Source organism: Girardinichthys multiradiatus, chromosome 18 (assembly GCF_021462225.1).
Source record: "Girardinichthys multiradiatus isolate DD_20200921_A chromosome 18, DD_fGirMul_XY1, whole genome shotgun sequence".
Lineage (NCBI taxonomy): Eukaryota > Metazoa > Chordata > Actinopteri > Cyprinodontiformes > Goodeidae > Girardinichthys > Girardinichthys multiradiatus.
Genome location: NC_061810.1, coordinates 51,060,107 through 51,074,765, shown reverse-complemented (window position 1 = coordinate 51,074,765; position 14,659 = coordinate 51,060,107). Strand labels below are relative to the sequence as shown.

At 44.9% G+C, this 14,659-nt stretch overlaps 1 protein-coding gene across 2 annotated transcripts; it reads left to right on the top strand.

Annotated features, from left to right (window-relative positions):
- The first annotated feature begins 293 nt into the window (after window positions 1-293).
- Window positions 294-13,808, top strand: rnpepl1 (arginyl aminopeptidase like 1). 2 transcript variants are annotated; one of them, XM_047390831.1, is made up of 11 exons: window positions 294-1,620; window positions 2,201-2,341; window positions 2,919-2,998; window positions 6,866-6,982; window positions 7,050-7,285; window positions 7,361-7,474; window positions 8,530-8,642; window positions 9,977-10,085; window positions 10,154-10,381; window positions 10,457-10,599; window positions 12,862-13,808. In XM_047390831.1, exons 1-11 carry the CDS (start codon window positions 1,132-1,134, stop codon window positions 13,162-13,164), a joined length of 2,073 nt encoding a protein of 690 aa, XP_047246787.1. In that variant the 5' UTR covers window positions 294-1,131; the 3' UTR covers window positions 13,165-13,808. The 2 variants fall into 2 exon arrangements, with proteins under 2 accessions (XP_047246787.1, XP_047246786.1); XM_047390830.1 differs by having other exon boundaries at window positions 2,847-2,998.
- The last annotated feature ends 851 nt before the right edge of the window (window positions 13,809-14,659 follow it).

The following is a 14,659-nucleotide window of genomic DNA, read 5'->3' as shown; positions in this document are numbered from 1 at the left end:
GATGAACTGATGAACTGATGGATGAACTGATGGATGAACTGATGGATGAACTGATGGATGAACTGATGGATGAACTGATGAACTGATGGATGAACTGATGGATGGATGAACGGATGAACTGATGGATGAACTGATGAACTGATGGATGAACTGATGGATGAACTGATGGATGAACTGATGGATGAACTGATGAACTGATGGATGGATATTTACTCCCCCTCCAGTCTCTCCAGCCTCCCCGCGCCTTTCCTCCTCCCCTCTCCCCGCCTCAACAGCGCCCTCCAGCGGCCAGCAGAAACTTTCTGGTACTTCCTGTTTGTCGTCCTCGGTCCTCCGGTTTCCGTCGGTCTTTGTTCCCCGGGGACACTCTGTCCTCTGGCTTCGGTCCACCGGAACCTTCCTGGCTCTGTGAGCCCGACTGGGAGCGGAGGAGCCGGTGCTGATGCGGTTCCGTCCTGATGGATTTTACTTAACGGTCCGGAACTCTGTCGGTGGGGCCGAGGCTCGCTGTGCGGGAACCGGGTCAAGGGAACGGAACTCTGTAACCCAGTTCGGTTCGATCACTTTAACCTGAGGCTGGACTCAAAGCGGTTCGACTCCGTTCTGCTGAGTTACTTCAGGTTTTACCCCGAGGTCGGACCACAGTCGGACCTGTTCACTGAGTTTTAATGTCGTCCGGACTGGAGAACTGGATTTAAATTCGATCCAGTTTCTTGAACTGCATTAGGACCAAAGTTTAACTGGAAAAAGTTCTGTGGGAGTTGAATCCGACTGGTTATTAGTACTGTAGGCTGACTGTGTCCCTGTGCGGTTCGGTTTGTAAAACCAGATTAAAAGTCGACCGGTCTGCTAGGGCTGGGTTCCAGTTAAAAGTCTTTAAAATGGGTTTAGTCTAGACTGGGTTTACTGGTAACCAGTAGTCCAGGTCTTAGATGTCCCACTTCCTGGTCCTAAACTGGTCCTAAAATCGTCTGGTCTTGGTTCTGTCCAGATCTAAAATTCTAAAAAAAAAAAAAAAGGTTAAGTCAAGATCATAATTGGGTTTAGTCCATGTCTTAGGTGGCTTCACTCCCGGTCTCAGCGGGATTCGGTCCAGGTCTAAATTGGGTTCAGTTCAGTTTTTTCCTCAACATGGCAGAACTCACCCAGACCTCCCCCTCGCTATGCTGCTGCCGTAAATCCCTGCCGGTCTCTGGGGGTCGGTGCGTTGGGGACTCCACCCTGCCATCAGCTGGTCCATGGCCTGGTGCTCCACCCTGCCCCTTGGTGGACGTGGCTTCGGCATCAAACTTCAGGTGTTTCCAGCTGCGTCACTTTCACCTGGATCTGCAGTTGAACTTTGCAGCAAAGGAGATGACCGGCTGGCTGGTTCTGGACCTGGTTCCGGTCGAGCCGGGGATCAGCACCCTCATCCTGGACTCCCACCCCTCCCTGTTAATCCACTCCATAGACTGTAAGATTCCAGGGGACGAGCCAGAGGAGCCGGCCTCCCTCACATACCGGGTGGATCCGTTTACAGACTATGGATCCTCGCTCATCATCAGCCTACCAGCTGGAACGGTGAAACCCAGCAGACTGATCCAGATCACAGTCCGCTACACGACCACGGACGGCCCGGCGGTAAGACCACACAGAACACATCCTCTTACTGTCTGACTGATTCCAGATCAGGTTCTAGAGTCTCAGTGATGCCAGACTGGTATCAACATGGCTTTAGATTGTTTTCAAAGTGGGTTCAGATTGGCTTTGGACTTGATTTCAGACTTGGTTTCAATGTGGCTTCACTTAGTTTTCATATTGGTTTCACACTGGGTTTGGGACTGGCATCAGTCTTTGTCTCAATATCCTGTCAGACTTGGTTTCATACCTGCCTTGAATATGGCTTCAGACTGGTTTCACACTTGGTGTCCCACTGGTTTTTAGAAATGGTTTAGTTTGATACAGTTTTCAACTTTGTTTCATTGTGGGTTTAGACTTGGATCTAAACTTTTTAAAAGTTTTGGGATTGGTTTTGGTTGTTTTAGACCTGGTTTTGAACTGGGTTCTGATCTTTGTCCCTGACTGGTTCACTCAGGCAGGAAACTTCGTTCTTCTGGCTGTTTGGCCTTGTGTTCCTGTGGAAGGGCTTCTCCTGAGGACGGAGGTCAGGTGATGGAGGCTGAGATCCTGTCCTCTGACGTTGGTGTTTGTCTGTTCTCAGATCTGGTGGCTGGACTCTGAGCTGACCTGCGGTCAATCTTGTCCTCTAGTCTTCACTCAGGGACACTCGGTGTGTAACCGCTCCTTCTTCCCGTGCTTTGACACTCCGGCTGTGAAGAGCACCTACACGGCCGCCGTCCGGGTGAGTTCTGGCTGTTTTTTTAAAGTTCTGTTCAGATGTGGTTGAGTTTCCATTGAGGAGCCTAAAAGAAAGAGCAGAGGGGAGTCAATGAGGAGAAAACTGAGCCAGAATACAGCTAAACTCCAGAGGTTCTGTCCAAACTCTGTTCTGCAGCTGCAGAGCCGACATTTGGACAGGAAAACAGATGAGACTGTGGGACATGTGTCTGATCATGTCCTGTAGATCACAGGTGTCAACCTCCAGTCCTCAAGGGTGGGTGTGCTGCAACGTTTAGATGTGTCTCTGCTTCAACACACCTGAATCAAACAATGAGGTCATTAGCAGAACTCTTGAGAATTTGACTGCATACTGAGGATTCAGGTGTGTTGGTCCAGGAGCCCATCTAAACGCTCCAGGACACCGGCCCACTGCTGTAGATGAATCATTTCAATGGTCAGAGTCAATATTTGGAGATGTAGGAAGACATTTTATGACTTTCTACGGTCATCATCGTCTTCCTGCTCAGGTTCCAGATGGTGTGACGGTTCTGATGAGTGCATCCCGGAGTTCTTACTCCAAACTGGATCGTGTCTTCCAGTTTTCCATGGAGTTCCCGGTCCCATCCTACCTTGTGGCGCTGGTGGCCGGAGAGCTGCAGCATGTCGACATTGGCCCGAGGTCAGTAGGTCACCTGGATACACCTGAGAGCAGTGACTTCACGGTTCTGATGTTTTTTTTCCAGGGTCGATCACAAAAACAAAACTTTTTAATCCATTTTGTCCTTTAAATATTATTTGTTAAAGAAATCTGCAAAATAAAGTTGCCAAGTTTTTGTTATCAAGAAAATTAAAATGTATGTATTTATGCACACAGTGGGGAGAACAAGTATTTGATACGCTGCAGATTTAGCAGGTTTTCCCACCTCCAAAGTATGTAGAAGACTTTTAATTGTTATCATAGGTTCTCTTCAACTGTGAGTGAATCCAGAAAAATCACATTGAGTGATTTTTAAGTAATTGATTAGCATTTTATTTGCAGGAAAACCTGCAAAACCGGCAGTGTCTCATATACCTGTTCTCCCCACTGTATGTATGTAGTAGAACTGTTGCTAACGTTAGCAACAGTTCTACTACATACATACACACACATAAAAAGAAAGATATATATATACACACACATATATATATGTATGTATATATATATTCAATTCAATTCAGTTTATTTATATAGCTCCAATTCACAACACATGTTGTCTCAAGGTTCTTCTCAACAGTCAGGTTCATACATTCCTATTAATCGTAACCATTGAACAGTTCAGTCAGATTCAGTTATTTATCAAATTGGATAAAAAGTTTTTCTATCTAAGGAAACCCAGCAGATTGCATCCAGTCAGTGACTTGCAGCATTCACTCCTCCTGGATGAGCATGTAGAGACAGTGGACAGTCACTGGTGTTGACTTTGCAGCAATCCCTCATACTGAGCATGCATGTAGCGACAGTGGAGAGGAAAAACTCCCTTTTAACAGGAAGAAACCTCCAGCAGAACCAGAACCGGGCTCAGTGTGAGCGGCCATCTGCCACGACCGACTGGGGGTTTGAGAGAACAGAGCAGAGACACAAAGAGAACAAAGAAGCACTGATCCAGGAGTACTTTCTATGGGAAGGAAAAGTAAATGTTAATGGATGTAGCTCCTTTAGTCGTTTCATCTAGAAAGAAAGAACAGATAAACTCTGATCCAGTTTTCAAGGTTAGAGTCTGAAAGAGAGCACATAGAGTTAGTTACAGTAGAAGCTCAGTCAGTAGCCATGTCTAGGAGAGAGAAAGGGTTAAACACTGAAAGACAGGGCTATGTGGATCATCTGTAGAAGGTGAGCATTAAGTTGTTGCCAGCAGAAGCTTGGACGATGCCCCTCTCCAGAAAGGTGTCACAGGTAGACACAGAGCCAGGCCAGGTGTAGCTTCTAGGAAGAGAAAAGAGAGAACAAAGTTAAAAACTGAAATAACAGCAAATAATGCAAAATTGGAGAGTAGTGTGAGAATGTAGCGAAGAGGGTGAAAGTGGTCATTATGTCCTCCAGCAGCCTAAGGCTATAGCAGCATAACTACAGAGATAGTTTCAGTTCAGATTATTTAGTTAAACGGCGCTTATTTACAACAATGTCGTCTCAAGGAACCTCACAAAGGGTCCCACTGATGATCATTGTTATACTAAAAACCACAAGGATTGGGATACCTCTCTCTGTCAGACTGATTATAACCATTGGAAAAGAGAAGGTGTCATACAGGTAGCAGAAATGGAGGGTGTGTTTGCACCTCAACCATAACTGAGCCGGTTTAGGCTAAACCTGACTCCCCCTTACTCCATCCAACAGGGAGGGAAGAAGACGGAGGTCAAAAATAAGGATAATAGCTCAGGATAAACTAAGCCAATCTAACTATAAGCTTTATCAAAAAGGAAAGTTTTAAGCCTAGCCTTAAACGTAGACAGGGTGTCTGCCTCACGGACTAAAACTGGGAGCTGGTTCCACAGGAGAGGAGCCTGATAACTAAAGGATCTGCCTCCCATTCTACTTCTAGAGACTCTAGGAACCACCAGTAAACCTGCAGTCTGAGAACAAAGTGCTCTGTTATATATATATATATATATATATATATATATATATATATATATATACAGTCCATTCCAAAAGTTTGGACACACCTTCTCATTCAAAGAGTTTTCTTTATTTTCATGACTATGAATATTGTAGCTTCACACTGAAGGCATCAAAACTATGAATTAAATCATGTGGAATTATATACTGAACAAAAAAGTGTGAAACAACTGAAAATATGTCTTATATTCTAGGTTCTTCAAAGTAGCCACCTTTTACTTTGATTACTGCTCCGTATGGAATAGCATGCCGCTGCAAGATGCTGTGGTAGCCATGCTGGTTCAGTATGCCTTCAATTTTGAATAAATCTCCAATAGTGTCACCAGCAAAGCCCCCCCACACCAACACACCTCCTCCTCCATGCTTCACGGTGGGAACCAGGCATGTAGAGTCCATCCATTCACCTCTTCTGCGCCGCACAAAGACACAGTGGTTGGAACCAAAGATCTCAAACTTGGACTCATCAGACCAAAGCACAGATTTCCACTGGTCTAATGTCCATTCCTTGTGTTCTTTAGCCCAAACAAGTCTCTTCTGCTTGTTGCCTGTCCTCAGCAGTGGTTTCCTAGCAGCTATTTTACCATGAAGGCCTGATTCACACAGTCTCCTCTTAACAGTTGTTCTAGAGATGTATCTGCTGCTAGAACTCTGTGTGGCATTGACCTGTTCTCTAATCTGAGCTGCTGTTAACCTGCGATTTCTGAGGCTGGTGACTCGGATGAACTTATCGTCCGCAGCAGAGGTGACTCTTGGTCTTCCTTTCCTGGGCAGTCCTCATGTGAGCCAGTTTCTTTGTAGCGCTTGATGGTTTTTGCGACTGCACTTGGGGACACTTTCAAAGTTTTCCCAATTGTTCGGACTGACTGACCTTCATTTCTTAAAGTAATGATGGCCACTTGTTTTTCTTTACTTAGCTGCTTTTTTCTTGCCACAATACAAATTCTAACAGTCTATTCAGTAGGACTATCAGCTGTATACTGTATCCACCTCCTGCACAACACAACTGATGGTCCCAACCCCATTTATAAGGCTTGAAATCTCACTTATGAAACCTGACAGGGCACACCTGTGAAGTGAAAACCATTTCAGGTGACTACCTCTTGAAGCTCATCAACAGAATATAAAGAGTGTGTGGAGCAGTAATCAAAGCAAAAGGTGGCTACTTTGAAGAGCCTAGAATATAAGACATATTTTCAGTTGTTTCACACTTTTTTGTTCAGTATATAATTCCACATGTGTTAATTCAAGCTGCACGGTGGCGCAGTTGGTAGCACTGTTGCCTTGCAGCAAGAAGGTCATGGGTTCAATCCCAGCCTGGGGTCTTTCTGCATGGAGTTTGTATGTTCTCCCCGTGCATGCGTGGGTTCTCACCAGGTACTCTGGCTTCCTCCCACAGTCCAAAGACATGCTTGTTAGGTTAATTGGTCTCTCTAAATTGCCCTTAGGTGTATGAATGAGTGTGTGAATGGTTGTTTGTGTGTTGCCCTGCGATGGACTGGTGATCTGTCCAGGGTGTATCCTGCCTCTCGCCCATAGACTGCTGGAGATAGGCACCAGCTCCCCTGTGACCCACTATGGAAGAAGTGGTAGAAAATGACTGACTGACTGTGTTAATTCATAGTTTTGATGCCTTCAGTGTGAAGCTACAATATTCATAGTCATGAAAATAAAGACAACTCTTTGAATGAGAAGGTGGGTCCAAACTTTTGGTATTTACTGTATATATAATGTATATAATGTATACAGCTAGAAATATAATATTTGTCATAAATCTATATAATATAAAAATTGTACATTCTGAAAAAGTTAGAACTTTTTCAGAATGTACACGATGTACTTCTTTGTAATATGCTTAAACAAACTTCGTGTCTTTGTCTGGTCTGATTGCAGGAGTCGTGTGTGGGCGGAGCCATGTCTACTGTCCTGTGCTGTGAAGAAGCTAGGGGGCAGCGTGGAGCGTTGGTTGGGGGTGGCTGAGGACCTGTTTGGAGAGTATCTGTGGGGCAGGTGAGTCTGAAACTTTATGAATCTTTATGTTAACATGAGAGGCGGTGCTGATGGGGCTTTTCCTCAGGTGTGACATCGTTTTCCTTCCCCCTTCCTTCCCCATCGTTGCCATGGAGAACCCCTGCCTCACCTTTATCATCGCATCTATTCTGGAAAGCAGCGAGTTCCTGCTGATCGACGTCATCCATGAGATTGCGCATGGCTGGTTTGGAAACGCTGTCACCAACGCCACCTGGGAGGAGATGTGGCTGAGTGAAGGCCTGGCAACATACGCGCAGCGGAGGATCACCACAGAGGCTTATGGTGAGGGCGGGGCTTCAGTTCTAATTTACAGATTTTTTCAGAATCATGGTTTCACTCTGGGCCATCTGTCTTCAGGTGAGGCCTTCACCTGCCTGGAAACTGTTGTTCGATTGGACGCTCTGCACAGACAGCTGCGTCTCCTTGGAGACAGCAACCCTGTGAGCAAGCTGCAGGTCAAGTTTGAGCCAGGTAAACACACACACATATATATACAGGGGTTGGACAATGAAACTGAAACACCTGTCATTTTAGTGTGGGAGGTTTCATGGCTAAATTGGACCAGCCTGGTAGCCAGTCTTCATTGATTGCACGTTGCACCAGTAAGAGCAGACCACCAAGAAGGACGAACCACTCACTGCAGAATTAAATGTGCACCTCAACTCTCCTATTTCCACCAGAACTGTCCATCAGGAGCTCCACAGGGTCAATATACACGTCCGGGCTGCTATAGCCAAACCTTTGGTCAGTCATGCCAATGCCAAACGTTGGTTTCAATGGTGCAAGGAGCGCAAATCTTGGGCTGTGGACAATATGAAACATGTATTGTTCTCTGATGAGTCCACCTTTACTGTTTTCACCATATCCTGGAGAGTTACGGTGTGGAGAAGCCCCAAAGAAGCGTACCACCCAGACTGTTGCATGCCCAGAGTGAAGCATGGGGGTGGATCAGTGATGGTTTGGGCTGCCATATCATGGCATTCCCTTGGCCCAATACTTGTGCTAGATGGGCGCGTCACTGCCAAGGACTACCGAACCATTCTTGAGGACCATGTGCATCCAATGGTTCAAACATTGTATCCTGAAGGCGGTGCCGTGTATCAGGATGACAATCCACCAATACACACAGCAAGACTGGTGAAAGATTGGTTTAATGAACATGAAAGTGAAGTTGAACATCTCCCATGGCCTGCACAGTCACCAGATCTCAATATTATTGAGACACTTTGGGGTGTTTTGGAGGAGCGAGTCAGGAAACATTTTCCTCCACCAGTATCACGTAGTGACCTGGCCACTATCCTGCAAGAAGAATGATGGTTTAAAATCCCTCTGACCACTGTGCAGGACTTGTATATGTCATTCCCAAGACGAATTGATGCTGTATTGGCCGCAAAAGGAGGCCCTACACCATACTAATAAATTATTGTGGTCTAAAACCAGGTGTTTCAGTTTCATTGTCCAACACCTGTACAGGTGTGGTCTGAAGCTGTTCAGGCAAGTTTCCAACAGTGTCCTCCTCCCTGCAGGTGTGAACCCGAGCACACTGATGAACCTGTTCACCTATGAGAAAGGCTTCTGCTTCGTGTCTTACCTGTCCGAGCTCAGTGGGGACGTCAGACGCTTTGACAGCTTCCTTAAGGTCAGCGTATGTGAGAAACTTTATTGAATTTATGCTGCTGATTTTAACTCCATGCATTTATCCTGATCAGGTTGATCATATAAAGCAGGAATCAATGGCTCTGAGTGGCCAGTTTCACAGCACAGGAGTTTTATCAAGGGCTGCGTTCCATTTCTGGATCTGAACCTTGTTCTGTAGAATCATTGCAAAACCAGAAGCTCATCTAGCAGGAATGTAGCCCTCGTTAACACAGAGCATGTGCAGCGACTCAGACCTGCTGGTTTGGTGGTTTTAGAAATCAGGGTGAAGCTGAAGGAATCCACAGATTTAAGCTTTAATTTAACTCAAACCTGGAACCAGCAGGCTGTGGCTCTGTGTTCAGCAGCTCCTCTATGTCTAATTCTACTCAGAATGTGAAATAATTCTACTTTTATTAAATAAGCAACTTTGGTCCTGTAATTTGTACGCCCAGTTCCTGATTTGGCTTTAAAAGGTTAACCAAACTACAGATGCAAAGAAACACTTCAAACTAACAGTCAAATGAGACCCAAGAGAAAAACACACTAATCTGTTTGAAAATATTATGAGCAGAAAGAAGCCGTGTAAGTTGGAGTGTTTCAAGATATGTCTCTGTTTAAGTTACTGATTTATCCGAATGGACAAACTTTGAAATTAGTCCGCTGTTTCATTACCATAAACCGTCCTTAATGTGGATCCCTTTAAAAACAGGGTCGTCTTAAATATACATGAGTTTCGCTTTCTGAAACGAAGTAGAAAAAATATTGAACTTTTTCATGATATTTCCATTTTTTGACATGTACCTGTAACTCACAAATATGTGACCAGAAGAGCAGTGGTCCTAAGACAGATCCTTTTTACAGCTTTGAGAAGCTGGTCTCATCCTTTGAACGGGAACTCACTGTTTCGTACTTTTTAAGTAGGGGTGCAATTGATGAAGAGCTTGTTGTGAGAAATGTATCTTCTGAGGTTTATCTAGAAGAACGTCATGGTTTACTGGACAGCAAGCTTTTTTCAGGTATAAAAATTCTGCACCATCTAGATTACCTTCATGTTTTAACTAGATAAAAAGTTGTTAGTTCTGTAAAATATTCCCACCAAAACCTCAGCAGTTCTAAGTCAAAACTCTGATTTCTATCAAGAACATTAACATTTTAAAGGGTTTGATATTGTGGAATGATGATGAATCTGTATTTATATACTGTACTTGATCCATTGGCCAAATGTTACCTGGTTGGCACCTGAGCTGAGCTCCGGGTCGGGGTGAATGCTACAGAAATGACTGCATGTCAGCATGATGTCCTCATAAGGACAGAAAGATGAATGTGTGTTTGCAGGACTACATCTCAGAGTTTAAGTTTCAGAGCGTGGTGGCTCAGGACCTCATTGCCTACTTCCTGCGGTACTTCCCGGAACTGCAGGACGCTGCCGTCCCTCAGAGGGAAGGTAAATCTGGTTTGACCAACGTTGATGTCTTACCCTTCCTGCTCCGTGACATCACTTCCTGTCCTCAGGTCTGGAGTTTGAGCGCTGGTTAAGTGGCTGCGGGCCTCCACCCTTTGAGCCAGACCTGTCAGCAGGGGGCGCTCTGATAGGGCCGGTCCAGGAATTGTGTGACTTGTGGCGGAGTGCCAACCCACCTGACCAGCAGGCGCTCGCCACCTTTGACCTGTCTGTCTGGAGCACCTTCCAGGTGGTTCTGTTCCTGGACCGGATGTTGGACCACTCTCCGCTGCCACATGGTACTTCTTATAATGTCACCAACAGCGCCACCCCCTGTTCGAGCAGGTTACTGATCTCCGACTGTGTGTTTTCAGAGGTCATAGCGAGTCTCTCTGCTAGCTACTCGTCGCTGTTCGACAGCCTGAACGCTGAGATTCAGATCCGCTGGCTGCAGATGGTGGTGAGGAACACGTTCTACCCCGACCTGCCGCGGGTCCGAGCCTTCCTGCACAAACACGTGAGAGTAATTAGAGTATTAATGAATCATTATCTTTTAGGCTGTAATTCCTTAGAACAGCTGTCTGTTCTCCACACAGCCTCCTGCTACACTAATCAGCAGTTCAGAGCAGGACTGCAGCATGTTAGGATGATATTATCCACCTCTCTCTGTGACCTTCAGCAGGTCGGGCTCCATCAGCTGTCTCCGTTAGACTCCATCCAACAGGCTGAATATGTTATTAACATGCAAAGAGTCAATTCATGGTAACTGGAAATAACCAACAGAGACTCCTGTCATCAGTGCACAAACTGAAATCCTGATGATGAAATATTTTGCAGCGTTTCCTCAGAAGTCAGTTTGCTCTTTAAAATCTTTTTTTCTGTATCAGTCTTTCTTTTTTTCTAGCATGAGCAGAGCTTGGCAATCAGAGGAGGGTGCTAGTGTAGCTAACCCCACAGAGAAACAACAGAGTCCCAAGAGAATTAACAATGCATGTTTGATTTGGAGTTTTCTATTGACCACCACGGGTCCGTTTGGGACATGTAACGTCCTGGATGTGGCCCGTGGGCTGTAATGTTCCTGGGTGTTGGCATTCTGCATGAATGCATCGCGGAACCAGTGCAGCTTTGAGTCTGCAGCTTCTGCCTGGACTCTCAGTTGCAACATAGCACCAAAATCACACTAAATTATTCAAAAATCGAATAACTGTAGAAATGAATTTAAGTTTTAGTCTATTAGTCCAAAGTGGCAGCAGATATCTGCGTCTGGATGGAAGCAGCAGTAGTTGGGCTGGATCTGCTTGGCCTTTTTCACCTCTGGTACAAGTCAATGAGACATCTTAAGGATGTACCAGCAGTTCTGCTGAACACCCTGACAATTCCCAACAGTTTGGTCCTGTTTTTGCAGGTAAAAAGATCAAACCAACAGATAAAAATAAAAGGTAATAAGGACTTGATTCAACAAGAATTCAAACATTTTCAGTAAGTAGAATTCGCATTAAAACCACGAAGCCTCTGATAAAGATACATTCGCTGATGATCCTCCAGACAGAGTGAGTCCACATGGACTTCAAACATCGCCAGACAGTTCCCAGACATTTCTACTGGTTCATAATTTCAGGAAACATTTATCTTTAGAAAGAAGGACTCACACCACTTAGTGAAGTCCCTGACGCCTGGCCGTGATCAGGAGAAGGGCCAAGATGACAAAATCATCAGCAAACGGTGCGCCTGCTGGCTGCCACAATCATTGCAGCCCTGGGGAGACCCAGTAGAGGAGAGGAAGACCTCAGAGAGAACCCCGTTGACTTTCACTGTCTGAGATCTTACAGTTAAGAAGTCTGTCAGCCAACACGAGGCCATAAAAATATCTCTGCTAAAATATGGGGATAAAATCAATAAAAAGCAATCTTTCAAATGTTTGTGCCCCCTTCAGATGACCTAAAATCATAATTAAGAGAGTCTTTAAAGCATTCTACAGCTCCCTGCCTGACCTGTAGGCAAACTTCAGTGGGTCCAGATGATCTTTGACTTTGGACACCAGGACCTCCTCAACAAGCCTGATTTTTGGGAGTAGGAACAATAACAGAGTCTTTTGAGAGCCGAGGATCCCGTTGACCCTGGAGGGACCTGTTAAGAAGAAACACAAAGTGTCTGGTAGCTGCAGAGCACAGTGACTGGATAAATGACCCGCTATGCTGTCAGGACCTGGACTATCTCTCTCTTTGGTCTTTTTAAAAAGATTAGAAACACTTCCATGAGTTTTCTCTGTAACAGCTGAGGGCTCATTTTTGAAACCAGGAAGCTCCTCCGTAAAACCATGAATGTTGAAATTGGTCGAGATCGTTGGACCTAAACATGTTCTCCACCCTCTTCTTATAGTTAACGTTCTTCACCTGTTATTTATGCACATAATCCTGTGTCATTTCCGTATTACTCAAACTATTACGAAGGTCCATTGTCCTGAATGTGCACATTAATAATGTCAGCAGATCGGTGCATAGATTTTATTCTCTCTTTAAATGTAAAGATTAATGTTGACTTAACTTCAGCAGTTTCTGTGCTTCACTGCTGAGTCTGACAGGAAGTAGTAAAACAGAAGAGGTTTGTATCTCTGGTTTTCATATTGATGACCTGATGATGTCATCTGGTGGTTTGATGGCAGGCATCAAGACACCTGCTGAGATAAATGTGATCCACCAGGAGGTGGCGCGTCTGCCGATCTGCCTTTAGCACCGTACCACCAGACCAGCCCCTCACCTTCTGCCTCTCCCCTCTGCAGACCTCCAGGATGTACACTGTGCCACTCTACGAGGACCTGGTTGCTGGGGTGATGAAGTGCGTTGCCGTGGAGATCTTCTACCAGACACAGCGTCGCCTGCATCCCAACCTGAGAAGGACACTGCAGCTGATCCTGTTCCCGAGCAGCTCGGCTCCGACCAATCAGAACAGTCCTATACCACCCATTGTGGCTGGCTCCTCCCCATCCGGTTCGCCACTTCAAGCTCCAGCTACCACGGCAACCGCCTCTGCTGCTGGAACGACCGCTGCCATGGCGCTGAGAGACGTCAACGTGTCTGCATGACAACCATGAAGGCCTCTGAGGCCCTTAATGGTTTAAAATCAGAACAGTTTATAGTCTGTTTTCCTCCTTCTTCATCATCATGTTCGCAAACAGCAGAACTTACTAGAATTGAATGTGAATGTTCTGAAGGTTCTGCCTGAGTGCTGAGTGCTGAGCCGCAAGGTTGTAAGAACATAAGCAGCTCACAAATGGATGAGAAAAATTTAGTGTGAAAATTTTCCCTTTGCCTCGTCCTCAATGTCTGAACCTTGACCTGTTTCTGATCCAGAATCAGAACTGAACCTCAGGTCCAGATCTGAACACCAGCATCACCTGAAGACCAGAGCAGCCTTATTGCTTCACTGTGAAACACTCCGACTGATTTAAATTCACCATCTGAAGGAGGGAAAGTCGGGATCTTTTAACTGATCCGGTCAGATCCTCAGGAATCTGCAGACAGGCGTTAAACTTCTGATCAGATCCAGATCCCTGAATGCACCGTCAAAATCTTTCTAATTGAAATGGCTGAGAGCCAAGCAAACTAAATCAAATCTGATCACAAGACCAATAATCTATGATTATGAACCGACTTCCCTCTGCAGTTTCATTGTTTTATTTATTCTGTTTTCCTCACAAACAATCTATAAATAAAAAAATCATCTTTATTTTTGGAGAAAATCTTTAATTTTCTGAAAGCAAATTTATTTATTTTGAAGGAATTCAATAATTTCCTGCTTTTATTTTGAGGTCAGACCGGAAATGAAAGGTAGGACATGTTGAAAGGGATCCTTTGATGTCTGGAGGTTTTGTTATTTTACATACAGGAAGTTCTTGGCTCTGCCTTCACAATAAAAGCCTTCAGGTGTGTCACAAAGCTTTAGGAGGTTTTATTACATTTTATTTTCCTTTTAATAAACTATTGTGAAAGAACAAATATGGATTCATTTTAAACAATAATTCTGATTGAATGAGAACAGTCTAACATCAAAGCTGCAGCAGTGGAGCCCAGTGATGATGTCCTGCATGTTTCAGATGTTTCCTGAGTCCAATCAACATGTCATTCCCGGGCCTCTGTAGAACTGTGTGCTGGAGCAGGGGCAGGACGACACCAGCGCCTGAAGACAGACATTGGACTCCACTGCAGAGCATCTCTTTTGAGGTGGATAAAAAGTTTTTACAGGGTTTAATCATGTTTCTGTTTCCTGCCCTGAGACCTGCAGGCTGCAGCAGTGCCCGCTCATACTGGTCCTGGTTCTGCTTAAAGGCAGTGGTTCCTCTCCACTGTCGCCACATGCTTATCCAAGAGGAGAGTTGATGCCATTGGCTAGTTTGTCTTTTTCACTGATCATCATCCTCAAGCTGATTGGCTGGTTTGACTTTTACCAAACTTTCTGTGATACTGAAGAACCTTTTTCTTATTGGGTTGAATGTAAATGGATTTGAATGGATCTATTGGCCTTTATGTCATGTCCTGAAATGACTTTTTTTTTGTTTTGGTCTCATAAATAAACCTAAT

What these genes read in the sequence shown, in the direction of transcription:
- rnpepl1 (XM_047390830.1), top strand. Translation starts at nt 1,132, where the DNA reads ATGGCAGAACTCACCCAGACCTCCCCCTCGCTATGCTGCTGCCGTAAA. An exon ending in GCTTTGACAGCTTCCTTAAG is followed by an intron (nt 8,643 to 9,976) that starts GTCAGCGTATGT and finishes GTGTGTTTGCAG; the next exon opens with GACTACATCTCAGAGTTTAA. An exon ending in TGCCGTCCCTCAGAGGGAAG is followed by an intron (nt 10,086 to 10,153) that starts GTAAATCTGGTT and finishes TCCTGTCCTCAG; the next exon opens with GTCTGGAGTTTGAGCGCTGG.